Genomic DNA, 27,392 nt, shown 5'->3' with positions numbered 1-27,392 from the left:
ACATGCTAAGTATATTTGCAAGAAATCTTTCCTATTGTCAAAAATATATTTTGATGTTAATTATATCTATTACAGTTCACTTTTATTTCATTTTCAGGTTTTTGCAGTTTTAATGCCAAAAGCAGTCATGGTTTGAGAAGAGAAGAAAATTTCCTCTGTCCTTTACGAGTTCCAACACAATACAATCCACCCCAATTTTTTTGGTATAGATAAATGGGCTTAGAAGCGTTCATATCTGGTCACTGCCATGTGTCCTTGATAATGAGCAAATACTCAGATGATCTAATTGTTTATAAGCTCCAAATGTCCTGATTTGTCTTAGCTTATCCACCTGTGTAAATAGTGGACATGCTGACTAATGGTGACAATTGAATTGATGATCTTTTGTCCCCATGGGAATTATCATTGTCAGATATAAGGAACAGATAATGATCACCGAGTATATGAACATGATACATCGTCAAGCACCAGGCTAAGATTATATTTCTTAGCCTGAATTCTATACTGTAATTTTCGGGTATGATGTAACTTCCCTACCTGCTATTTTCAGCAGACTGTATCCTGAAGCCTTTTTCGCAGAGTTTTAAGTACCATAAATGGCGTCCAAGGTTTGCTCTTGCATTATTAGGGATTGTGGGGCAAGTTGTATTGGGTAATATATGTACTCACATCATATAACATCTGTCTATCCATTCTTTCTCTCTACAGTTGCTTCAAACAAATGGCAAAGTAGCCATAATCAATGGTGCCACAGAGGAAGGGGAAGGAGTAGAAGGAGGACTGCAGGCCTCAGATGTAAATGGACATGGAACAGAAGAAGAAATTCTAGCAGTTGTTAAAGAAGGTTGGTGCATTTCTACTACAAGCTGTTTGGTACATTAGCATGTATAACATAGTATATTGTAGCTTCTTGTAATGTAATGGTTAACAAACAGCATTAGAAGACAAGGAAAATGAACAATGTGACGTCACAGAACATGGATTACAGAATATAAACACTGTGAAATGGGATATGCATAAAACAGAGATAATAAACATAGCTTCACAAAAAACGATAATTTACACTGGTGTTACAGCATCGAGATAATAAATATGGCATCATAAACATTGATAATAAACATAGTTTGGTCACATCACAGAGATATTAAACATAACAACTTAAAACATGAATAATGCACACAGTGGTGTCTCAGCACATTATAAACATAGATGATAAATGTAGTGAGGATATGGCACAGAGATAATAAACACAGCATCATATTAGATGGATAATGCACATAATGATGTCACAAATTATAAGGTCATTTTATGTGGATTATGTGAAGTCAATGAAAAGAAAAATAAGGCTCAGTGATGTCACAACACAGGTATATAGTTCACAATACTGCAGACCTCCGTGATATGGCATATGATAAAGCCCTGCTGCCATGACGGATACATCATGAGGCTCAGACTTCATGAAGTATCTGCCGTCCGTGCTGTGCTGGCCGATCTACAATTTTTTTGTGTAGTAGGACTGATAAATGCCCCCCATAGTTTGTAAGCTATTACAATCAGGGCCCTCACTCCTATTGTTTCCTATTCCTCTACTCTACTTTTGTTTGTATATAACTTTTGTTGTAGTATAGCGCTGTATACTATTCCCTAGTAGCAAAGTTCCTCCTTGGTTTTAGTGCCCAGGGCTGTATTCACCTATCAATACACATATAACAAGACTTTTGATTTGATGTTTCCAGTAAAGTACAATAATTGATTATCACTGAATAAGAAGATGCCCCCCCCCCTTTTTAGCATGTCTTGTCTTTCAATGAAACTTTGAGCCTGTGATTCCTCTCCCCCCCCATCATTGTCTGTTGTATATTGATTAACACATGTAGGCAGCTATATTGGAATGTTGGTCCAATGTAATGTATAGTGTAGATTCAGTGCCACCATTGTCTGCCACATGCTGCAGTGCTGTATACTTCATGTATGTATCCTGATAGCTGATGTAAAGCATCATTTATAAATATAATGAAATATATTTAAAAGTTATCTACCTTCTCTATTCAGTAGAATAATTTTTTTTATAGATGTGCTGACCTGATTGTTTTCTTTTGACAGTTTTTCTAGGAAGTTGTTTGGGACTGAATAGCAGGAAATAATTACAGGATGATCAAATTTTGTTACATTACTTATGAATCACAGTACTCAACACGCTCGTAAAAAAGAGAGAGGACAGGATGGAGAAAGTTAAGCTAAAGTTGATGATTATTGTTTTGTGTATAATATGAGCTACAAACCGGATATATCTGAACTACATGCCTTTTGTTGAACATCACCTGCTTAACCCTTTCAAAATGTTATTAAAAAAATATAGAATTTAAGCCTTTTCTTAACATTATGTTTACCCATAATCCTGATTCTGCAGGTGATATAGTAGGATTATTAAAGCTGACACACAAATGGTCAGCTTTATCATTGGTACCATGACATTTGCAGGGCAATGTATAGTTATTTATATGTATCCTTCATTGTAACTAGAGACTCTTGTACAGGAGGTTTAGCCATCCTGTTTGACCTCTTGTTTTCCTGTTACTTCCTAATTTAGGGAGAGGTCAGGTCAACTGTCTGGACTTCAGTTCTCCTAGTGTAGTGATGGACACTCACAAGGATGGGGATACAATGAACAAGATTGTATCAAGGAATATAAAAAATAATGTTTTTTGGGTAAAGAAGATAATGCCACTATCCTTTGTGTATAGGGGCCTCTTGACTCTCTCCCCAAACTATTGGAATTAAACATTTTGATTGTCAACAGCAAATGCCTTGTTCTGAGGGAATATTTTGAGTGACCATAGATGCTTCTATAATTCACTTTACTACTGTCTGTTGCTAGCAATACTAATGTTAAAGCTAAAGGCAGAAATTATGAACAAAATAGTTTAAAAGGGTTTTACAGGGGAAAATTATTACCTTACCCATAGGATACATGCAAAACTACACACCATGCAGACAAACAAAATATATTGTACTTACATATCTACTATAACTAAGAACAGCAGAAGAGAGAGATAGAGACATGGTAATATCTTTATAACATTTTTAATATATCTTAAAGATGTGAATAGAAAACATTTAAAAATATTTATATATCAATATAACTTGTAAAGAAGTCCCTACTTGATATTGACATAAGTATTTTATCTAAACAATTAGATTTATTGGCATTTTGGGCATTTGCTGTCCCATTTGCCATGGAGCACTTCCTATAGGTTGTGGGGGAGGAAAACTTTCTATATTCTGCTCCTCTACATAGCCCAGAGTAAAGTCTGAGATAAAATAAAAGAACAAAAGTATAAAAGGCAAGTTCAATTTACATTTGGTAAATCCTACCGGTTTGGAATGAAAAGGAGCCTCATATGGAATGTAAAGAAAGTTCAAAAGATAAGGGGGTGGAGGTTGTAGGTCTTTGCGAATGCTAATTCCTCATGAAGTAATGTACTAGATGCAAGGATCAGGGTGAGTCATAGCTGAGCCACCTTCAGTTTGAACAATTTGAAGTCCTCTCCATGGGGTCTGGGGGTTGGCAGACAATAGAGTAGGGTGGGGTTGGAGGAAGGGGGAGTGTTGTGGTGCACTCAGGCAGCTCACACTCAGGAAAGTTGTTAAAGGGGTGTGAAGGAAGCTCTACTCTCATTTCACACATCCCTCCAGGAACAGCACAGGGACAACACTGGGATGTTATATACACTCTCTTCCAAATAGCTGGATTGCGCTTTAAGCAAGCTTCATACGACATCTACTGTCTGCTCCAGTGACCTGGGATACAACTACTACTACTCCTTCTAGCAGCAATAAGAAGGGCAGAGTAGCTGTGGCATAAGGATAAGGATCTCACAGAGGACACATTATGCTTGGCACAATTACATTAACTGGTAAGGCAATTTCTTTAAGGAATCCTACATATTTTAACCTGACATTTTTAGGGTGGAGATAACATTTTTATTAATGTTATTTTATGAATGCTATGTATAGCTTTACATATTACTGATGGTCCCTGTATTCCTGTTTCCAGGAAATGCAAAAGTTTTCACATTTTTTTTATGTTCAGAAGTAATGCAAGTAATGAACTATAGGTGTAAGGAATTAAATGAATGTGTCTACTTCATATAGAGCATAGAGTATCTATCCTAATACTATTTTACTGAGTTTATTTTTCTTACTTATTTTTCTTTTATTACTTTTTTATTAATAAGTAGTTCGTTTTCACATGTGAAAACTAATGTTATCATCTAATAACTCCTATGCATTATTGTAAGTTTGGAAAAGGTGTGTCTCCACTGCCGGAGCCCATAGCAGCATGTAGCCTGGAGAAATCTAGCAGATGGAGGTACTGGTATGATGAATATTTTTCAGTCTGATCAATGAAATGTATAATTGTATTGATCATGTGATTTCAGTTGATCACATTTGCTGCATAGCCAGCTACACACAGTCTATTGGGCTGCCCTTGTGCTGGATTGTATAAGGAAGGTGAAGTTTATTTTCAGCTGAATGGTTAATACGTGATGTGTGTGAAGCCTGTGTTGGTTTTGGTTAATAATAGACATGTTATTACCTCTGCAAAATTAATAAAAAATACCATGTTACTTATTTATTATGAAACCTGTGATGTCTTAGATAATGGATACGAGTTTGTCAAGAGAGTGATTTGTGGCTTTTCAGGGGTCCAACTTTTACAGTGTGGAACCCATTAACCAGTAAATAACTGGACGTTTTTAGGTTAACTCTCTTCCAGGACTTCATGCCTTCTTACTGATATTAGTCAGCTGCTGCTATCCTCTGCTGTCTGACAATAGAATTAATTTGTAAGTGATCCTACTGCAATTCCCTGGAGTAACCATCCTATTTAACCCCTTAATGATCACAGACTCTGCTAGGGTAGTAATAAGCAGAAAGCTTTGTAGTCTTCACCATGCCTGATCTCCCTAAATATACTAAACTCCCTGTTTTATTTTCACATCCAAATTGCATGGCATAGAGCACATAAAACATATTAGCTGATCCACATCTGCCTGCAGTAATGTGCGTTTCCTAGAACGTCATTGTCCTATACAGTTTAAGAACCTCATTCCTGGCAGAGGCACAGGGAGGGGTCCCAGTTCCCATACTGTGGAAATGTCTGTACTGGGATAGTGTAATCCCATTCAGTTGTAGAGAATTGGTTTCCTTTATTAGCGGAGGCTTTACAATTTGGGGCATGGACACAAGAACAACTGTAACATCATACTGAGCCCATAAAACTGCCCTGGTTGTGTCATGAATGGAACTTGAATCATTCATTTAAGATGACAAGGAAGGTTATTCATGGTTGTGGTATCCCTATTTTAATTTGACTGTTATATGGTAAAAGAACACAAACTGAACCACTTCCATGTACTTCTGTCTTTATGTCCAGTATTTCAAGTTTTATTTGTGATAAGTAGAAATAGAAATATTATCCACATTTCATTGCTACTTTAATCATATGTCCAGCTTTTGACATTTATATTCATGTATTATAGTAATAATATCTTTTATTGCAAAATGTGAGTCCCAATTTTGAGCAGCCAGTCTGGCTAGTTATATGCCTATTAGTGCATAAATTTTACTATAGCTGTATAATGCTGTATATATATACCCTATACTACAGCCCCTCCCCCACCTTGTAGAAACTGTTTAGGAAAATTTTTGTTCGTCTGTTATTCAATGTTTGTATTGTTTTTATATACTTGAACCCTTTTCCAATTGTACAGCACAGCATTTCATATGCGAAGGGGTTGTCCACTATAAACGCAATAGGGAATAACTAGCTTATTGGTGACTGCCGGGACCCCCACTGATCATAAGAACAGTGAATGTGGATCTCACTTTTTCACTGTTGGGTGGAACAACAGGACTATCATGCACCCTGCTGCTCCATTCATTGTCTATGGGGATGCTTAGAGATAGCAGAGTTCTGTGCTCAGCTATTTCTGCCGTACAATTCAATGGAGTAACAGTGCACATGCTTGTCCAGCACTCCACCCATCAGTGAGAATGGGATCCCATTCTCCGAAGACCTGGGGGGCCACGTTCTTGTGATCGGTTGGGACCCAGAAGTTGAACCCTCACTGATCAGTTAGTTATCCCTTATCCTGTAGAAAGAAAATAATGTCTATAATTGGTACAACTCCTTTAATAAATAATATCCATTGTAAATATATATATATATATATATATATATATATATATATATATTGGATTATGTATTTTGGATTAGGATTTCACTGTGCAGCGATCTTGAATAAAACATAACTGGGTAGGTTAAAATAGTTTCCACATTGTCATTAATTTTGGAGAGTTTTACACTACACGGCCCCTGCCACACCCTGGTCAGTATAGCAAGGCTGATGTGATGATTTTGTCCTAATTTACATGGACTAAACCTTTTCATGGTCAAGTTCACTTTGTCATAGCAATTATGGATATCTGTTTGAGACATGATGATTTGTTTGTCATTGTGTGGGAAAGTTTAATGATTTGGCTCTAAGGAACAATTTGAGACTATAGAGTTTCAGCCTGTATAAGGAGCAGCCCAGGTTGAATGTACTTAGTAATCCTCCCATATATTCAATTTCTGCATTAGATGGTTAATGCTGTAATTGCTGCCCCAAAGGTGAAACTTGCTTTGCACTCACAATAAATGATTAAATGAACCTCCTCAAATTGGAAAATGTCAGTTCCTTTTGCAGTAGCATTAGTGAAATAGGACACTTATTCATGGGGCAGCACCCATTGTGCCTCAGAAGTAGGTGTGTTCTGCCAGAGAAATACCATCTCCGATAATAATGAATGAACTTACTGATTAATACTTTAGAAGAAATTCTCTAATACATACATCATGGTTAGTGCTCATCAATGTTTCCTTGTATGACAAGAATGTTTTTGATGTGTAGCTGCTGGAAATCTACAATGCGTATGGATTTAGTGACAGCTCTTCATTAAAAAGGAAATCGTTTGCAGAGGAGGAAGTCTCCCATTGCTATCCCAACCCTTGGTGGCTGTTAATAAGATTTCCTTCTTTTGAAGCTGTTTGTCTAAGCTGAAATGCAAACAGACAACACAGCCAGACCATTGGGTTGGGATAGAAACGCAAATCATTTTGTCATTCCTGAAACACTCTTGTCACTTTGTAGTGAGATTTCAGGTGTTTGTGCATTGCAAAGGGTCTGTTCTTAATCTTGTTTCCTGGGTAGTTCATGAATACTTGGACCATTGTAAAAAGGCAAAACAAAATCTTAATATATAGAGGTGGATAATTTGTATGTACCAAGAATTCTCTCACATACATCAATTTTATTTAGGAGTAATTCTAATATTGATCATACTCAATGATTATTGAGTACATGGGATTGTAGAGACCTTTCACTTAGGTTACTCAGTAAAGGGTATAGTGTTTGGGGGAAGGTAGGGTTTGAATGTGTATTGGGAAATGGATAAAACAAAACTACACCACAATGTTCTTCCCTACTTCTGGTTAGATTGTTCAGTATTATCAAGCAATATAAGCAAACTATAACCTTGCCATCATTGTCTTTCTTTTCCATGAACACATTGTAGTTAAAGGGGCTGCTGCTGTTATTTTATGTTATAATATTCTGATTAGTGGGGATTTGACCAATTAGTCCCCAAAGATCAGGAGAATGGAGTGGCAGGTCAAGAATGCAATAGAAATAGTTGAGTGATGAATTCTTCAATCTCCAACAGATTGAAGCACTGCATTCATCATTTTGAGCAGTCAGACACCAAGTACTCGGTATGTTATCCCCCATTCTGTTTATAGAAGATCATAGCAGGGCAACCCTTTAAATATAAAGTTTTCATGGAATACATTATTAAAGACAATTATATCAATTCCATCACTTGTTCAGTATCATCCACTACCATGTTTAATTTGCCTGAAGAAATGACGATAACCTGTGAATAGGGGATGTGGACGTTAGATGTACAACAATTGAACCTTTTAGGGCTGACTAACCATTTTATATGTACATGGGCCTCCAAACTCAACCTTTAATATCTGATGTTAGGTGATAGAATAGTCACCATGTTGGCTTTCAATATAACCCTTTCTTTCCTCTGGTAGATATTGTAAGCCATTGACTGCTTTGGTCAGTGGCATTCAGAATATGAGCAGCAGAGTGTGTTTAAGGATGATGAGAGAGATGTACAGCAAATTAGTGTCAAGTTGATATGTAAATAATGTGAATGCTCAGTCTTCTAAGATAAATGTTAACTATTACTACTGGCAAACTCATAGCTATATGTTGACAACCTGACTGTTACGGAGATAAGGCTGATCTTGCACATTAGATAACTTTTGACCCCCTCCATACACTTTCATGCTTGGTTTGGAGGGGAGAAACAGTTCTATCACCCATTTAACCCTACACCCACTTCTAGGAAAAAGTTGAGACAAATGGTGGTTCAGTCTCTTTAAAATTAGTAGTTTTAGGTAACATTAATTTTGTTTATACATGCCAGAGGAGTCTGAAGACATACTATACAGTGTATTTAATTGAAGAATGAGCTGAATGTCGTAAAATTGAGAAAAAACAGTAGTTTAATATGCCCACATGTGCTATAATGCCTCTGTTTTCCTTTAAATCCTTAATACTATGAACCACTTCATAAAAATCTGGTTCTCATAAAGTCTTTACAAATCTCCCTTTACAGTTGTCACCTTCCACTTGAACCTACCCACTTACTTTGTATAAATATTCACGCAGGAACACCCATAGAACTGTAGAGGAGGCCCAACTATAGGGTGCAGCTCAGCTGAAATTGCCTGGAGCACACAAAAAATGGTTTTGGATATAGGATAACAGATGGATTATAATTTTTTTTTTATAATGTTCCTAGCATTTGGAAAGAATTTTAAGTGAAATTAATGTTATTGTCTCAAGGTAGTAACATAACCACTAGTCAAATAATAATGAAAAATATTATCATTCTGGGCAGCCGGTTACCTTACGATGATATAAAACATAAGAACGGAATGTCATGTAAAATATATGTAGGAAACACAAAGGACAGCATAAAAATGCACAGTTTGCAAAATGTGGTCTGTGTAGAGGGCTTTAGAGGGTCCAAGGAGAGAGAAGTTGGGTGTGTATATAGCGTATCTGATGAACGTAGAATGCTGGGAATTTCTGGAATAAGTCCAGCTTAGCTCTTGGAATCCCACGGGAGAGTTGTCAACCAGCTCCAGATGTCGACAGGGATGACTCTAAGCACATGGAGTGTTTTACATTCAAACTGTTACATCTCTGAAGACTTTTTACATCTTTCTGATTAAATTTTTTATTAAATTAAAATATTTCGGGTAAGCATTCTACAAAGTACAAGTAGCATTGCTAAAGTAATATGTTTTAAAGTTGTCCTACAACTTCTTGTGAGCGTGGGGGGGACTCGACATTTTTCACCTTACCTTTGCTGATGTGTTGTGATTGTGGTTCAACCCCTTCAAATCATTTTTATTTTAAGGTGTTTACTATTGCAAACATTTATGATATATTTTAAAATATGCCATAAACATGTGATAGGTGCAGGCTTCACCAAAATAGGGCCTTGTTACTGCCACTTGTCTTGGTTCCACAATTAGACACTTTAGTGTGTTAGATGTGATGCCAGATGCGGAACTTGAGTGTTTGCAGAGTGTTTGGTTGAATCTGGACTGCCGTATTGGATCTTAACGGGGCAAGTTCTATACATTATAGTGGGGGGCTGATACAGATTTTACACTGGGGCCCAGCTGGAGTAAAGTCCCCTGTAAATGTTGGGCTACTTTTTTTTTGCTCCTGCTTGCACAGTTTATGTCATATGTCATTATACACTCAGTGGAGTACAAAATAGTCAATTAGAGAAGAACATACATTAATCAAGTTCACAGCTGCACCACTTTAGGAAGCTTAGTTTGGGTGCTCGCCCTTCTCAGAGGTTTGACTCGCCACCTCTTCATGCATAAAAGTAAAAAATAGGCTGCACACCACAATATGAAAAAGAGTGGGTACTTTATTCACCCGAGTGAATTCAATCAGGGGATAAAGTACCCACTCTTTTTCGTATTGTAGTGTGCAGCCTATTTTTTACTTTTATGCAATTAGAGAAGAATGCATCCATCTCCAACCTTCACTGTGCATACGCTGAGGAAGATCTCAAGTGATGTAAATGCCCATATAAGGAGAATGGGGGGAGGGCTGGAACAGGAGGACATATCCCATTGTATTGGCATACTATGGAATACGTCCTATCCCTCGCTTGTAAGCATATCTCGTAATCCACCCGACATATGCTTACAATAAGATCTAAATGTAGGGATAGCATTATTTGTTCCTTTCATTATTCTATTGCTAGTACTGTAATTCAATAAGGTTGAAGATGAATATAACCCTTGCCCAGCTGTTATCGTAGTACGATATTACCAACATGGTTTTTCAACCTGTTCCATAAAGTCATCTTCTAAATTCCATAACGTAAAACAAATTCAGTGTTATGGAAAGGTATGTTAGCTTGTTTCACAGGAATTTGTGGTCATAAATGTCATAAAAAACTATACTTCAGTCAGTCAGGGGAAACAACAGAACAGCATCATTATATCATCAGTGTGAACTAAGCTCAGCATCCAATGGCTTATTACTAGTTCAGTGTTCTCTTATCTCTTTTCTGCTATTTGCAGTAATTTCTCTCTGGACAGGCTGCTTGTTTTATATCTTGACAGTTTCCTCCCTTCTTGTGTCTTCACCTAGAATACATTCCTTTCTCATATCACCAAAGAAAACCAGATATGTGCATTTGTGTCAGGTGCATTATTCACAGTGAATCCTCTGACAAATGATATTCTTATCATATTATAGCCTCCTACAACTGATCTTTGATGCCTAGTTTCACACACAGAATGCCAAAAATGTCAAGATATCATAGCATCACCTACAAAAGTGAAGGAAACCTATTGAACCACATGGTTGACTTAAAGGGGTATTCCCACAAAAACAAGATTATTAAATATACTCAGGCTAACAAAATAAATCATTCTCTAATTCCTACGTCTTTATCAGTCTTGGAGTTTAGAATTTTGGTTGTTCCTGGATCCAACCATAAATCTTCTGATTATGGTCAGTTTATTCCCTCTAGCTTATCTTGCATTGCAGGAAAACAGGAAGGGGTAGGAGGCAGAGGCACTTCCTGGTTCCGACGTACTTCTAGCAGCATGGAGAGGACAGAGCAGCAGCTGCTCTTTTAACAAGATAAGCTCTGGATCCCAGGGGAGGGGGCATAGCAGTTATTAATTAGGCGAGGCAGCAGAACTGAGTGTCTTATATCCATCTCACATCACTGATCAGTGTCATCTCGTTTTTTATGCATGTCAGATACTGTACTTGTAGACTGTTCAGAAGCTAAATGAAAGTTTATATAAACACACTAAGCACATTGTCAGCACACAGCATCTCATAGCACACAGGAATCTCGAAGTGTCTGCTTAGAGAGTCCCCGTCCACACTCTGGAATCTTAAAATGATCATCACTGAGTGAAAGGAGTATAAATAGAACACAAGTTTAAATAGAACACAAGTAGCAGAAATTTAAACAGTATTAAGATGAACTGTATATGTAACATATCCACAGCATATATAATCGATACGCAATAGATGACACACACCTGTCTAATTAATGGAGGTCCACTGACCCTCATCCCATGGCTGATCGAATGGAGCTACCGTATATACTCGAGTATAAGCCGACCCGAGTATAAGCCGAGACCCCTAATTTTACCACCAAAAACTGGGAAAACATATTGACTCGAGTATAAGCCGAGGGTGGGAAATGCATTGGTCACAGACCCCCCCTCCCAGTATACAGCCAGCCCAGCTTGCCCCAGTAGCATACAGCCTGCCCCCAGTAGTATACAGCCAGCCCAGCTTGCTCCCAGTAGTATACAGTTTGCTCCCAGTAGTATACAGCCAGTCCCCAGTAGTATACAGCCAGTCCCCAGTAGTATACAGCCTGCCCAGAATTTAAAAAAAACTTGTATACTCACCCTCCGGTGGCCCCGATGTGCAGCGCTGCTCCCCTGATGTCCGCGTGGCTCCTCTTCTGGCTTCCCGGCTCCTCTTCTGTCACATCGTGCTGGGCGCCGCCATTGTTCTCTCCCGGGAGAGAACAATGGCGGCGCTCAGCACGATCTTGAGTATATAAGTTTAGTATTTTTTTAAGCCCATTGACTTAAATATTGACTTGTGTATAAGCTGAGGGGACGTTTTTCAGCACATTTTTTTTGCTGAAAAACTCGGCTTATACACGAGTATATACGGTATTTGGGCATCCAGTGTTCATACAAGTATGTGGGAGCGCTGAAATATCCAAGTCTATCCTCTCAGCAAATTTTCAGCACTCCTATAGACTTTAATAGAAAGCGGACACACATGTGCATCCATTCCTTCACTCATCTGGTCATGGGACGGGTAATTATATTATTCCATGAAATCTTGAGAATTAGGAACAGCAAGTATCCACATGTAAAAAGAATGAGGAGAAGGGGCGACTTAAACTTAGTTACAGTTCTGTTCATTTCTATGGGTCAATGGAAGTAACACTATGAGTTCTCAGAACTTCTGGGTCTTTGGGTTACTGTACTCATTCCCTTAGGTTATAGCCCTGAACCCTGTTCTTTTGATCTTTGGGGTCTCAATATTGATATCCATTTGAAGGGGTGTTCCCATTTCAGCAAATAAATGTTCTTGTTTGTAAAAGGAAACATTATACAACTTTCAAATATATTCTCTGCATCAATTCATCACCGTTTCCTAGATCTCTGCTTGATGTTATTACCTTCTATGTTGTTTACTTCCAGTGGATTAAAATCTGTCAATGGTCACACAAGTCCACAGCTTGTATAACATGGCTCTGATTAATCTCTGTGATTATAAAAAAAAAAAGTGCACCTGTGTGACATCACATGAATGTGGACAGTTTTCTATCCACAGGAAGTAAACAGAAGCTTTATATAGATTAAAATCAAGCAGAGATCTAGAAAAGTGTTTGGAATTGATACAGAAATTATATTGCAAAGTTGTATTACTTTTCATCCTATAAACAAAATGTATTTGCTGAAACAGGAACTCACCTTTAAAGAGGACCTGTCACCCTGAAAATGAGAGAGAGAAAAAATAGGTTAAATAGCGGCTCACCTTAGCCCGAAGTCGTGCTCGTGGAGTGCGTCTGGACCTTGAAGTTGTATTGCAAAATGTGACGAATTCACTCCGGCACCGGCGTGGCTTGGCTAAAATTTCATTCAATCTTTATTTTCTTCCGATTAAAATATGGAACATGACGACCCAATGGCAACACCGGTTATTACATATTGCGGGATTAGGCCTACGCGTTTCAGGTGCTACACGCAATCTTAATCATGGCACCCTGAAAATGAGCCCCAACAAATATGTCCCCCATAATCCCCTTCCCAGCCCCTTTCTCCCCAGCCAGTTTTTAAAAAATTTATTTGTGTTAAGTTGATTTAAACCGATCCGACCTCTTACTAAATAAGAGGTCGGATTCTTGTATCTTGTGTCAGTGCAGTCGGCCTTATTCATAAGGGGGCCGGCCGACACCCCCCCGGCACGTCCATGTGTAAGCCTGCCGCTGTGAAGAAGAAAGTCTGCACTGTATATGAAGAATACCGAGGCCACGCTGTATATGAAGAATCACAGCCACTGTCAATGCAGCGCGGCCGCACTGTGTATACAGGTCCCTGCTGACAGGGGCGTTCTGGGGGTGTGTTGGCCGGCCCCCTAATGAATAAGGCCGACTGCACTGACACAAGATGCGAGAATCCGACCTCTTATTTACTAAGAGGTCGGATCAGTTTAAATCAACTTAGCACAAATAAATTTTTAAAAAAACTGGCTGGGGTGATAGGGGCTGGGGAGAGGATTATGGGGGGCACATTTGTTGGGGCTCATTTTCGGGGTGACCGGTCCTCTTTAAGGGCTAAGTAAGTCTTGACAAATCAGGTGCTGTGAAAGGTGTTAGGTGAGTTCAATACTGTTTGTAAGGGATTTTCTCTAGCTCTATATAATACACTGGGGGGAGGGGGTATGTCAAATCTGCCCACCCCATCCAGCTGGGTATCCTAAGAGGCTCCGATGTATATACAGTGCCGGACCTGTCACAGGCTATACTTAGTCCTTTTGATGTGCATGTGGCATAAGGGGGCAATGGTTGTAATTCCTGGCTGTGCCCTAATTTTAAATATTATGTATCCATAGGAAGTCTGTCCATGAACATGTGATACCTGCTAGCCAGTGGCATAACTCGGAGTGGCAGGGCCCCATAGCAGGCTTCGGCTTGGGGCCCCCCTTCCCACTTAAAAATTATACATATTTGTATACTCACACATGCAAGTTACAATCACACATGTTTACACTTATGCACACTCATACAGAACATAAACACAGCATACACACAGCATATATACACACACATAAAGTATATGCAGACGCCATACACCGAATACATATACAGCATATACACATCACAGATGCAGCATATATACATAACATATTCGTTACATACATATTATGTGCAGCAAAGTGCAGCATAATTTGGATATAATGATGCACATCCTCCACTCTTTCGTGTGTCAGGTTGGATGCTGGGGCCCCCTGACACTGTGGGCCACATAGCGGTTGCTGTGGCTGCTACCACTGTAGTTACGCCCCTGCTGCTAGCAGATCCAATAAATTTTCATATTATTGTATCTGGAAATAATCTAATGTCTATGGTGGGTGATAAATTGTTTGTAGATTACACAAAAGGAGAGCAGGAACCGCCACAGTGTAAGCAAATAATGTATCCACGCATCCCAATAATTGATGCAACAATCAGAACAAGAAAAAAGTTGGATGCGTACAGGAAATCACATTACCAAAAAATCCATTTATTGATACAAACAGTAATAATAACAAGACAACAAATATAAAAACACTTAAAACATACACCCAGTGGGTGTATAAAGCTTCCAAGGGTAGTAGTCCCTTACACTCCCCATCCACAATCAGTAATTCGCACAGATAGACAATTATTTATAGGTAAATTACCATAGTCAATCCTAGAAAAACCTCTAGATGGCGGCAATGCAGTAAAGTGCTCTGTGCAAAACAATAAAGTGTGGAGTAAAACCTGGTAAACCCTCAACCTGCTCATACAATACCCAATTGTAGAAGAGACATGTGGTGTCTAGTACTGGGATGAAAGCCAGGGAGGCAGGTCAGTTGGATGGGGAGTGGAGCAAGCCCAAATTGTTTGTAGATTTCACCAAAACAGAATCTGCCAACAAATACCTCATGTCTATGACACGCAGAATAATTAGAGGTTTAAATGCTTTAAATTTGTGGTTAGAAAATGTGAAGATGGATTGCAGCAAATTGTTGCTTGTTTGAAACAGTGGTTGTCTTTGCAGATTACGCTAATTCTGAATAATACTGCCATCTAGTGTGTGTCCCATATAGTACCCGAAAGGCAAAACACAGTTATGCTGATATGCAGAAATGATTCCTGATATCATTCATTTCAGTTTGCATTTATTTCTCATAGATAAGGACCACATGCCTTGTGGTATTGCATATTGGAGAACTTTTCTCATATCACATAATATTTTATTACTTAAAATATTGCAGGCGAGATATTGATTAAAATGCTTATGGAAGCATCAGTTGTTAATAACACCTAATATGAGTAAAATTGGGAATATGGTTCTACCCTGCTATTTGCTTTTGATTAACTTAAAATGTAAACGCATGTAGAAATGCAACATATTGGGCTTATATGTAAAGATAGGAAGTCCAAATTTACAGAGCTAAATTCACACAGTCTATAGTGGAAAGCAGCTGGCTATTGTATTAACAATAGTATTAACCACACATTTCATTCACTTTATCTGAACTCAAATATTTTCTAGAATATAATTTTAATGCTAATATCTTTATAACAGTTTAAAATATCATAACAATTGTTATTTATTTTTCATGACTTGATAGGAAATAACGTGTTTTTGTATATAGACAAATTCCTAAAAATGTGAAAAACATATACCGAGGGACACATGGTACAACCATAGCACACGTCCCTTTAAGAGGATTCTGTAACAGTGCAAGTAAGTTAAAACACATAATTATATTGTGATGCAAATGCTTAGAGAAAGCAGAAAGACAAATTTGCAATGTAGGTGTAATGGGCTTCTACAGCCTGTCTTAAGTGAAAATGAGGTCCCTGGTAACAGGTTCCCTTTTAAAGTATTTTTTTAATAAGCTGTAAAATAGAAAATCTTTTGCCAAAACATGTTAAAAATATGCATGACGTCAATTCATCAACCTTCCCAGATTCAGCTGTAAACTGTGAACTGTAAGCTACCTGCAGCTCCTTCTCCTTGCCGCCTTCAACTGACAGGCTGGTGGGGACATACCTCTTTTCTTATTGCATAAGGCTTGTATTTATATAAGATATCCATTATTAAATTTCATGTTTGGAATGGGAGAATTATTGGAAAATAGTACTCCATTTTGTAACATTAACAGTGGAGATCCCTGATTCTATGGTACCTAGAATCACAATCTTGTTGCAATATCAAAGGAAAGATTCTTCTGTGTTTCTAGGTGCCATGGCTCAGAAGATAAGAAGTATGTCCCCTGCAATAATACCTAGACCTGTGCTACCTGTACAGCGTATGTTCAGTTAGAATGGGAATAGGTGAATGGCAGGTGTGGAAGGGTTAAGGACATACCAAAAATTCTTAAAGGTCTTATTATTAGGTAAATAGGTTGTATTTACCTTATAGTAAGACCTTCTAACAATTTTCAGATGAACAATGCACAACTATGAAATGTATTAAATGTTTTTTACTTGGGAATAGTCTTTTTCATCATATACGGAAGTTTTCTAAAGAGAACCTGCAGCTATAAGATAACCTTTAACATGTCAATCACCCCACATTGGATTTTACACAGAGAGGAAGTGTTTAATTATGGTATTTAATTCTCTAAAAATGTTATGGCATACAAATGAAAAATTCTAATAATTTGATTGATATTCTTCTCTTTACAGTTGAGCAACAAGAGCCAGCAAGCATAGCACTGCATGAAGAGCCAGCTGAAAACATGGGGGTTGTGAACAATGATACCACTACAAAAGAAACTCCCAAAGAAGATGGGCAAATTGAGACACCAGAAGCCACGGATACTGATACAACACCAGAAACTGAAGAGAAAGCAGAATCTCCAGATCAAGCAAATGAAAATCAAAGCAACGAAGTAGGGTTCAAGAAAGTGTTTAAATTTGTTGGCTTCAAATTTACTGTAAAAAAAGACAAAACTGAGAAATCTGAACCTGTAAAATTACTCAATGTCAAGAAAGAAGAAGTTGAAGTAAACGGCACAGACAATCATGAGGAACATATTGATACTGCAACTGATGAAAAGACAGAAGTTCAGCAGGACAGCAACGACAGTGAGCAACCTATTGAAATTGCAGATAAGACAGAGGAGGCTGTTGAAACCCCTGAAGAAAATCAACAGAAGGTGGAAGAGTCTGAGGTTGAAAAAGATCAAAAGTCCCCAGTGTCGCCTACAAATCCTGTTGTCGCTGAAACATCTTCTCCATTTAGGAGATTTTTTACACAAGGTTGGGCTGGACTAAGGAAAAAGACAAGCTTTAGGAAGTCTAAGGAAGAAGATCCGCAGGAAGTTGAAAAACATGTAAAGGTTGAAGAGCAGGAAATGGTGGAAGCACAGGAGGCTGTAAAAGAAGAGAATGCAACAGAAACACAACCAACTGCAGATAAAGAATTAAGTAAATCTTCAAGCGAAGACTCAAAAGTGTCTACTGAGGAAAACAAACAACCTGTGACTGAAGAAAAGCCTAAAGAAGAAGAGCCTTCACCAGACGCAGAACCCAAATTAGAAGAAAGTATAAAAGTAGATGAGGTTGTCTCAGTAGCAGAAAATAAAGAAAGTATACCTGAAGTGACTTTAGTCCCAGAAACAATTGCAGGACCTGAGATCAAAGCTGAAGCTGAAATTGTTGATGTTAATGTTGAAACTGAGACTACTGATGGAATAGCAAATGGAATCTCAGAATCTGCAGAAGAAATAACGAAAGACTTGCAAGAAATATGTGAAACGGGAGCTGTGGATAATGATCAGCCACAGTTGGCTTCAAGTTCCGAAGGTGTAGAAACTGAAAAAAGTCAAGAAGCTATTACTACAGAGGCTGAGCTGTTGTCTTCACAAGAAAAAGCCAAACTTCAAGGTAGTCCATTAAAAAAGCTTTTCAGCAGCTCTGGTTTAAGGAAACTATCGGGAAAGAAATCTAAAAGTAAAAAAGATGATGAAGGCAAGATAGATGCTACAACAGAAGCTATTACATCTGAGTCTCCAGAGGCCCCTGACATAAATGCCGAAGATAGCTCCCCATCTTCCCCTGATGAGTCAGCAGATACATCACCAACAGAAAAGCCAGTAGATGCTGATCAACAGGCAGCAGAAGGAGAGGCAGAAGGAACTACATCTGATGGCGAAAGAAAAAAAGATGGAATCACACCATGGGCTTCTTTTAAGAAGCTTGTCACACCAAAAAGACGACCCAAACGACCATCAGAAAGTGATAAAGAAGATGAGGTTGAAAAGGTAAAAACCTCAACTATGTCTTCTACAGAAAGTGCTGGTACTGTTGAAAATCAGGAAGAGCCCAAAGAAACCAATGAAGAACAAAAACTTGAAAAAAGCACAGAAGAAAGCAAAAAGAAAGTTGACAGCTCTGTGTCATGGGAAGCCTTAATATGTGTTGGTTCTTCTAAGAAAAGAGCAAGAAAGACTTCAGATTCAGATTCAGATGAAGGAATTAAATCTCAAGATGAAGCTAAGAAAGCTGAAGAAGTTGTACCAGCTAAGGAGACTGATTCTGATAGCCCTATTACAAGTTCACAGGAACAGCCACTACAAGAAAGTACATCACCAGATCAAGCTGGCAGTCCTACAGAAGGAGATGGAGTATCTACTTGGCAATCTTTTAAACGACTTGTAACTCCTAGACGCAAGTCAAGAACCAGAGCAGAGGAGAAAACTGATGAAACTGCTGCAGCAGCTAATGCAGAACAGTCAACCTCAGATGGCGAAACTGGAAAAGACGAAACCTGGGTTTCATTTAAGAAACTTATTCCAGGAAGGAAAAAGAAAAAATCTGATGGTAAACAAGAACACCCAACTACTGAAACTGGTCAGCCATTAAATGAAGCTGCTGAAGATGATTCAGATGAACCTACAGTAGTTCCTTTATCAGAGTTTGATGCTGCAGAGCAGGAGAAGCTTGATGCTCAGAAGTCTTTGGATGAGGCTGTACCAGCTGTTGTAAGAGAACAGGAAGAATCTACAGAAGAACTTATTCATGCAGTAACTGTTACTGTAATAGAAGGAGAAAGAGCAATCACTAGTCTAGAAGAACGGTCTCCCTCCTGGATCAGCGCAAAAGTTTCTGAGACTATTGAGCATGCAAAAGAAACAGAAGAAGCTGCTGAAAGAATAAAAACAGAGATCACTGTTGAAGAAACTGTGATACTTAGCACGGTTTCCCAAGTTAATACAGAAATTCCAAAAACATTAATTAATGAAATGGAATTAACATCAGAAGCTTTAACTGCACTGGAGGAAGCAATAGAAAATTCATGTGCTGAAGAGACAACTGAAATGATATCTGCGGTTTCACAACTAGGTGAATCAGTTGTTTCAACTGAGGAAGCTACACCGGTGCCAGAGGAGGATGCAAGTGTGAAGACTTTAGAAGACCAAAAGAAGCACACTGAAAATATACTACATGAGGCAGCAGAAAAGGCGAAACTAACAATTGATACATTAGAATTTCAAACATCTCAGGATGTGACTGATCTCTCCACTATTAATATTCAGGACTCAGTGATGCCCATAGTTTGTGGGGTTGCTCCTCTGTGTGCAGAGGAATCGACAATTTTAACACCTGTTACCTCAGAACATCAAGATGATAAAAGTATCATAGTAACTGCTGAAGAGACTGTACAACAGACAGAGGAGAGATGTGAAGATGCCTCATATTCATTCATAACAGCCCCTGTGGTTCAAGTATTTAGCACTGTTTTAGAAGCTGTGGCTACTAAAGATGATTCACCTGCTGCAGAAGCTGCCTTGACAAATGAAGATCTAATTACTTCAACTGAGCTAAAAGATAATACTGATGACCTAGACAAGGTACTGGCTGAAGAACTGTCTGCAGTCCATGCATCAAATGAATTGCAGACTAAAGAAGCTGACTCTGTATCAGCTGAAAATGTTTCAGGTAAAGTGCAGCCAGAAGACATTGTAGCTGTGTCAAGTGATGTGCAGGCTGAAGAACTCGTATCTGCATCAAGTGAGCTGCAATCTGAAGAAAATGTATCTGTATCAGGTGAAGTGCAGCCTGAAGAAGTTGTACCTATAGCAAGTGAAGTACAGCCAGAAGACATTGAAGCTGTGTCAAGTGATGTGCAGCCTGAAGAAATTGAAGCTGTGTCAAGTGATGTGCAGCCTGAAGAACTTGTATCTATAACAAGTGAGCTGCAGTCTGAAGAAATTCTATCTGTATCTGGTGAAGTGCAGCCTGAAGAAGTTATACCTGTAGCAAGAGAAATACAGCCAGAAGATGTTGTAGCTGTGTCAAGTGATGTGCAGCCTGAAGAACTGTTATCTGTATCAAGTGAGTTACAGTCTAGAGAAGTTGTATCTGTATCAGGTGAAGTGCAGCCTGAAGAAGTTGTACCTGTAGCAAGTGAAATGCTGTCAGAAAACATTGTGGCAGTGTCAAATGAATCAGGTGACGTGCAGTCAGAAGAAGTTGCAAATGTATCAAGTGAACTACAGTGTGAACAAGTTGTTTTTGTATTACATCAAATGCAACCTGAAGAAAGTTTACCTGTACTATGCGAAGAGCAGCCTAAAGAGGTTGTACCTATATCGACCGAAGAGCAGCCAGAAGTCATCCCAGAAGCATCAAATGAAATGCAGTCTGTAGAAGTTGTTGCTGAATCAAGTGAAGTGCAGCCTGAAGAAGTAATAGCTCAGTCAAGTGAAGTGCAGCCTGAAGAAGTAATAGCTCAGTCAAGTGAAGTGCAGCCTGAAGAAGATTTAGCTCAGTCAAGTGAAGCGCAGCCTGTTGAAGCTGTAGCTGAATTAAGTGAAGAACAGCCCAACATAGTTGTACCTGAATTAAGTGAAGTTCAGCCCAAAGAAGTGGTACCTGAATCAAGTGAAGTTCAGCCCAAAGAAGTAGTACCTGAATCAAGTGAAGTTCAGCCCAAAGAAGTGGTACCTGAATCAAGTAAAGTTCAGCCCAAAGAAGTGGTACCTGAATCAAGCGAAGTTCAGCCCAAAGAAGTGGTACCTGAATCAAGTGAAATTCAGCCCAAAGAAGTAGTACCTGAATCATGTGAAGTTCAGCCCAAAGAAGTGGTACCTGAATCAAGTGAAGTTCAGCCCAAAGAAGTGGTACCTGAATCAAGTGAAGTTCAGCCCAAAGAAGTGGTACCTGAATCAAGTGAAGTTCAGCCCAAAGAAGTTGTACCTGAATCAAGTGAAGTTCAGCCCAAAGAAGTGGTACCTGAATCAAGTGAAGTTGAGCCTGAAAAAGTTGTAGCTGAATCAATTGAAGTGCAGCTGGAAGAAGTTGTAGCTCAGTTAAGTGATGTACAGCCAGTTGAAGCTGCAGCTGAATCAAGTCAAGTGCAGCCTGAAGAAGTTGTAGCTGAATCAAGTAAATTGCGGCCTGAAGAAGTTGTAGCTGAACCAAGCGAAGTGCAGTCTGAAGAAATTGTGATTGAATCAAGCGAATTGCAGGCTGAAGAAGTTGTAACTGAATCAAGGGATGTCCAGGCTGAAGAAGGTGAAACTGAATCAAGGGATGTGCAGGCTGAAGAAGTTGTAGCTGAATCAAGTGAAGTGCAGCCGAAAGAAATTGTAGCTGAATCAAGTGAAGTGCAGCCGGAAGAAGTTGTACCTGTGTCATGTAAAGTAGAAATTGAAGAAACACTATCCACATTAAGTGAGGTGCAGCCCAAAGAAATTACAACAGGATCAGATGGGGAGAAAATAGAAGAGTGTGTCTCCTTGACAAACCAGGTCCAGAATGAAGTGAATTTAAGTGTTTCAAATCAACAGCAACTTGAAGTTGACATTGTGTCAAGTGAAGTAAAGAATGCAAATGAAAGTGGCAATTCAATATCGACTGAAGCAGTAGCATCCGAAGAGCAAGACAAAGATTGTATCCCTGAATTACAAGAGGGTCTGGAACAAGCTGAAGAAAATGTATCTACATCAGCTGAAGAGGGTATCACTGTGGTTAAAGAAAGTATTCCTGTGGTAAAAGAGGTACTGGTTGAAGAAGGGGCCAGTGTATTAGCTGTACCAAATTTAGAAGAAAGTACCAAAGTGTTAGCTGAAGTGGACACTATAGAGGTTTCTCCTGTGTCAAATTATATACAAATTAATGAAAAATTCCATGAATCATCTCAGGAGCATGTTGAAGAAAGTACTGCTGTACAGGCTGAAGATAGTGCCCCTTTTACATCTTATGTGCAAACTGAAGAGGTTAATGCGGGGACATCTGAGTTGCAAACTGAAGAAAGTTGCCCATTGTCAGCTGCAGTGCAAATGGAAGGCAGTTCCCAAGCTACAGATGAGGTGCAGTATGGAGATAATGTGCAAGAGTCTGATGATGTCCAGTCAACAGAAGTTAACCTTGTGGTCATAGATAAAGAAATAGTGCAAGTTGATGAATCTGTCCGTTTGTTAGATGAGCAGCAGGATGTAATTGTTACTGAAGTGCATGTTGAACACATAAGTGACATTCAGGCTGAAGAAAGTAATGTTTTAGAAGAGACGCAGAATGATAGATGCGATGGTGGTGCTGAAATCAAGGAAGCTGAGGAAAAAGATTCTACTGTGAATACAGTGGATGTTGAAGAAAATGTGCCAAAAATAGCTGAAAATGAAACCCAAGAAAGTGAAAAGGTTCTGGTTTCTGCAGAAGATGAAATAAATTTGAGTGATACCCAAACACCGAAACTAACCGTTGATGTGATAATTGAACAAGAAGTTTCTGCAGTACAGAATGAAACCATCTCTACTAACAGTGACCTACATAATTTACCATCCACTGCACAGGAAGAAACAAAAGCATCTGAAGAAGAATATATCAATGACAAAATAATTCACAGTCAGGAAGAAATTGCGGAAGTGAAGGAGGAAGTGGAAGCTGTCACTACAGATATTCCAGAGTTGAAAAGTTCAGAAGCCATTAAAGCATCAGAGCCAGTTACGGCAGCTTCAGTGGAAGAACAGGTCTTAGCAGAGACCGTACAAACTATTGAAATATCCGAAGATAGCATAGAGCCTTCAGAAGTGGCCGATGATGTCACAAAACCTGAAGACAATGAATTATTGTCCAAGGGATTGCAGGAGGTGGTTGAGTCTGTCTCTCAGAAAGCTGCAGCTATTGTAGATGCTGCAATTGAAGCAGCTACAAACTGTTTTGTTGTTGATGCGACCTCAGAAGAAACACATGAAGATACTACTGTATCTGAAAAAGTAGAGCTAAGCGAAGAAACCAATATTCAAACAATCAGCATTGAATCATGCAGTACAACCATTGTACAGAATATCATTGAAACAGCAATGGAAACAGTAGTAAGCAACATTCATATAAAAAGTATTGAGTCTCAATTTCAAGAAACTGTACCAGAGTCTGAGCCCCTCAAATCATGTGCACAACTTGAAGAAATCCAAAAAGAAATGACTGAAGGACTGAACACAGAGATAGAATCATCTGTACCTGCTTCTACCCAAGAGGAGAACGAAATTCAGGTCTGCACTCAGGCATCAAAGGTGAATTCTCAGGAAAAGGTGCCGACGGTGGAATCCTGAGATCTTGTGTAAGTCATAAACATTACAATAAGTCATCATTTTTAAACTGCAGTGTCGCACACCAGGGGGCAAAGATCGTTAAGACTACTACTTATAATATCGCTCTTCACAAAAATGTAATGTAACAGTATTACAGCGCTTCTACCATTCTGTAAACCTGCACATATGGACCAATTGTTGAAGTTACTACTTTAACTTTATTTTATTGATTCTGTAGTACATATGTTGTTGATTCTTAATTTTATTAGACAAAAATTATAGGACCTCATTTTTCAATGTTCCATTTGAATATTGGTCCACTTTCATTGGTTGAATCACAATTATATTCCTAACACAGTTATTCGGGAACCTTGAGTTTTTAGAAATTGCCAAGTGTGTTTTATAATCAAACAATGCTGTAGATTTAGATTATACAATTCACTTTAAAAAAAAAAATAATAATCATCCTTCATCTTCTTCTTTCTCCATCAGTTTGTTTTTCAAGAAGAGTACCTGAAGAAATGAGAATGTGAAAGCTGCTGAAGCTACCAAAGAGGTGGAAGCTTCCATACGAAGAAAGCTGACAACTCTAAATTATGAATTCTGAAGATGGAGCACACCTGCCTTCATTAATAAGAATGAACTGTCTGACAATCCCAAGGTCTCATTGGGAGCTTTAACCAGATTTGTCCCTTGTTCTTAAATATTTCACAATCTTTTCAAGGCTTTTCTGTGTTTAGAGGCTATATAGGTGGAATATTAGGGAGTTCTATTCCCATTTGCCTTGTAAAGGTACCTGGTATCAAAGTTTCCAAAAAAACTGTCTGAAACTGGAGAGGGACGTGTTGTGTATTTATGTGTATATCTTCATCATGTGTTTCATTTTAATTACTGTATATTTCATTTTTTTCCAACTATATATGTCTTAAAGGAGAAGAAAACAGCAAAGTAGCCTAGCATACAATGCCTTACAAGTAAAGCTACCTGCATGTGATCAACACATAATATTTTAGAAGCTTTTACTTAAAAAAGCAACATGTCTAACTAAAAGCTGGAGCTGTCAATGCAACAGAGCTTAAGATATGTTTGCTGTTTTATTGTCTTTGAAAGTAAATCTCGGTTTAAAACAAAAAAGCTGTAGAAAACTTTTACAGTGACATTTAAATTATTACCCAAAGTTATTATAAATGATACATACCTATATTAAGTGCACTATAAACTTTATTAAGACACAGTTTCAGTTTTTTTTTTTAAATTTACTTTTGCTTTAAGATCTGTCACATATATAATCTTGTGTAACCGCAGTTTTGCACCTGAATTATCTACTGGAGAATTGGAATTTCTATTATTTTCGGTTGTCAACAATTCCAATAGAATATCTCCATATATGTTTTACCTGCAGACTTTTTAATTGGCCTATTTTTTTTATGTGTCTTTCATTATGCTTCTGTACATTTTGCTAAACTGTGATTTCTAAACAATATATGTTTAAATAAAACTCTTGCTTTACTCTTGCACTCATCATTTGCATCCATATGGAAAGCTGGATACTGTTTTCTTTTTGGAAAATTAGATAAAGCCATCTTCTTGTATAGGATCTTTAGCAACGGCACAAAACAATACATTATTGGGGACATTTACTATGTCTTGACCTCCAGTTTTCTGGCAGACAAGGCATGAAAAAAGTTGCAATTCCTGGTGCACGGACAGGAATTGCGACCTTTTGTCGGTTTCCTTACCCACACACCCCTTTTTCCTAAAATGGTCAGGAAGGGGAGAAGGGCAGGGTGGGAAGACTACATCTGAAATCTCCACCAGGTCTTAGCTGGTAGAGATTTATGTTTTGCACAGTGCACCTCTGTATTTAGAGAGTCTCTAAGTTAATCTATTGTGCAGTTCCCCGGCAAGACCAGCCCTCAATATGTCATTCTAAGTAAATACCCCTCAATATCTTTTACAATATTAAAGCTTACGCCATTTAAGCAACACATCCTCAACATATTGCTACATCATGGGGTCATCCGCACCTAAAATCAAACTACTCCAAAACAAACATATTACAGTTCACATAAAACAGAATGAAATTCATGCATTTTTATTTCATCACTATATAAATACCATACAAAATATAAGTATTTACAGCAAGTATAATATTAGTAGAAATCCAGTATTGTGGCCCAGAAGCCACAAAAGCCTCTAACACCACTCGGGTTCAGTCCTAAACAATCTACTCAAGAATGCATCTCAATATAATGGTATTATCAAGATAGATGCAATGTTAGGGACATACAAAATTAGACCAGTGTCTTACCCATGGTGTTAAGCCATGGAGCAAATGGCCACCAAAATGCGTGTTTTGCACACGCTTCCTCAGGGGGTACAAATTACACTTGTGGGAGCTGGGTTTAAATAGTGTCTCAATATGGGGTTGGGAAAATTACAGCGCATGTGTGTCGAGAACGTCCAGGTCGTGATGTGCCCCACTTCTGGCACCACCACTCTATCACGCATGTTACGAGTCCGACAGCGCTATTGGATATTCGGACACGCGCATTGCGCAAAACAGCACCTTAACGGAGCAAAGGTGAGCCATCAGAATCTACTGCGCATGCGTAGTTCCGTGCCATCCTTGTATGTACATTCCTATCGATATAAAAACGGCAAGGAAGTATATATGTATACTAAATATTAATGGGGCAAAATATACAACCTATAAATCATACTTAATGTGGGAATAAGAGAATAACCTTATGTCATTCTTATAATTTATCAATGCAACACTAGAATAAAGTAATTTTGATATAGAGCCGGTGGCTGGCCCGTGTCAATGAACTGCAAAGGATGGAGAGTCTCTTGAATGCTGATCCAAAGAGGGCTACCCGCTCTCAGAAAACGTCTCACTGGGTCACCTTTGTGGCGTCTCCCCATTATTTGGAGTTGACCAGCTCAATCCCGCTTTCAGTACAGGTCAGTGAATCTGCTGAGGCCTAAGCGCCAGGTAGGGGGAGGCACAGTGTTCTCTCTTTTTCCCCTAATTTCTTTCTCCCCTCCCCCTTCTCCCTTTTTCTTTTTCTCTCCCTTCTTTTCCGGTTCCTTGATGCTGTTCCCTTTCCTCTCTGAGCAATCTAATAAGAACGCAACTAAATTACAGTGAAACTGACTTGATTGATAACAGCATATTGTATCTTTGTTGTGACATACTCTGCACCATGTCGTTGAAACAGTTTTATGGTCTACAAATAACCTCCCACTCCCCCCCCCCCCTCCATATCGGGTGCATGTCGGCGCCTGAGTTGTGGCTCCCTTCCCTATACTCTCCCCTTACCCCTCCTGCTTGTGATGTTCTGTTTTGTTTCTAATATGAAAAAAAAAATTTTT

At 38.6% G+C, this 27,392-nt stretch overlaps 1 protein-coding gene across 3 annotated transcripts in view; it reads left to right on the top strand.

Moving 5' to 3' along the window:
• AKAP12 (A-kinase anchoring protein 12) overlaps window positions 1-25,524 on the top strand; it is a 100,169-nt gene extending 74,645 nt beyond the window's left edge. The window contains exons 2-5 of one of the 3 annotated variants that reach the window (XM_072140893.1): window positions 709-844; window positions 17,161-22,103; window positions 22,308-24,043; window positions 24,507-25,524. In XM_072140893.1, coding sequence (XP_071996994.1) covers window positions 709-844; window positions 17,161-22,103; window positions 22,308-24,035 — 6,807 coding nt within the window. In that variant the 3' untranslated portion in view covers window positions 24,036-24,043; window positions 24,507-25,524. Of the gene's footprint in view, window positions 1-708; window positions 845-3,653; window positions 3,918-17,160; window positions 24,044-24,506 lie in introns of those variants that run through there. The other 2 variants (XM_072140892.1, XM_072140895.1) reach the window with 2 other exon arrangements.
• Window positions 25,525-27,392: the final 1,868 nt, after the last annotated feature.

This window comes from Engystomops pustulosus, chromosome 3 (assembly GCF_040894005.1).
Source record: "Engystomops pustulosus chromosome 3, aEngPut4.maternal, whole genome shotgun sequence".
NCBI lineage: Eukaryota > Metazoa > Chordata > Amphibia > Anura > Leptodactylidae > Engystomops > Engystomops pustulosus.
The sequence above is the reverse complement of the archived record's forward strand: the minus strand, read 5'-3'. Positions and strand labels throughout refer to the sequence as shown.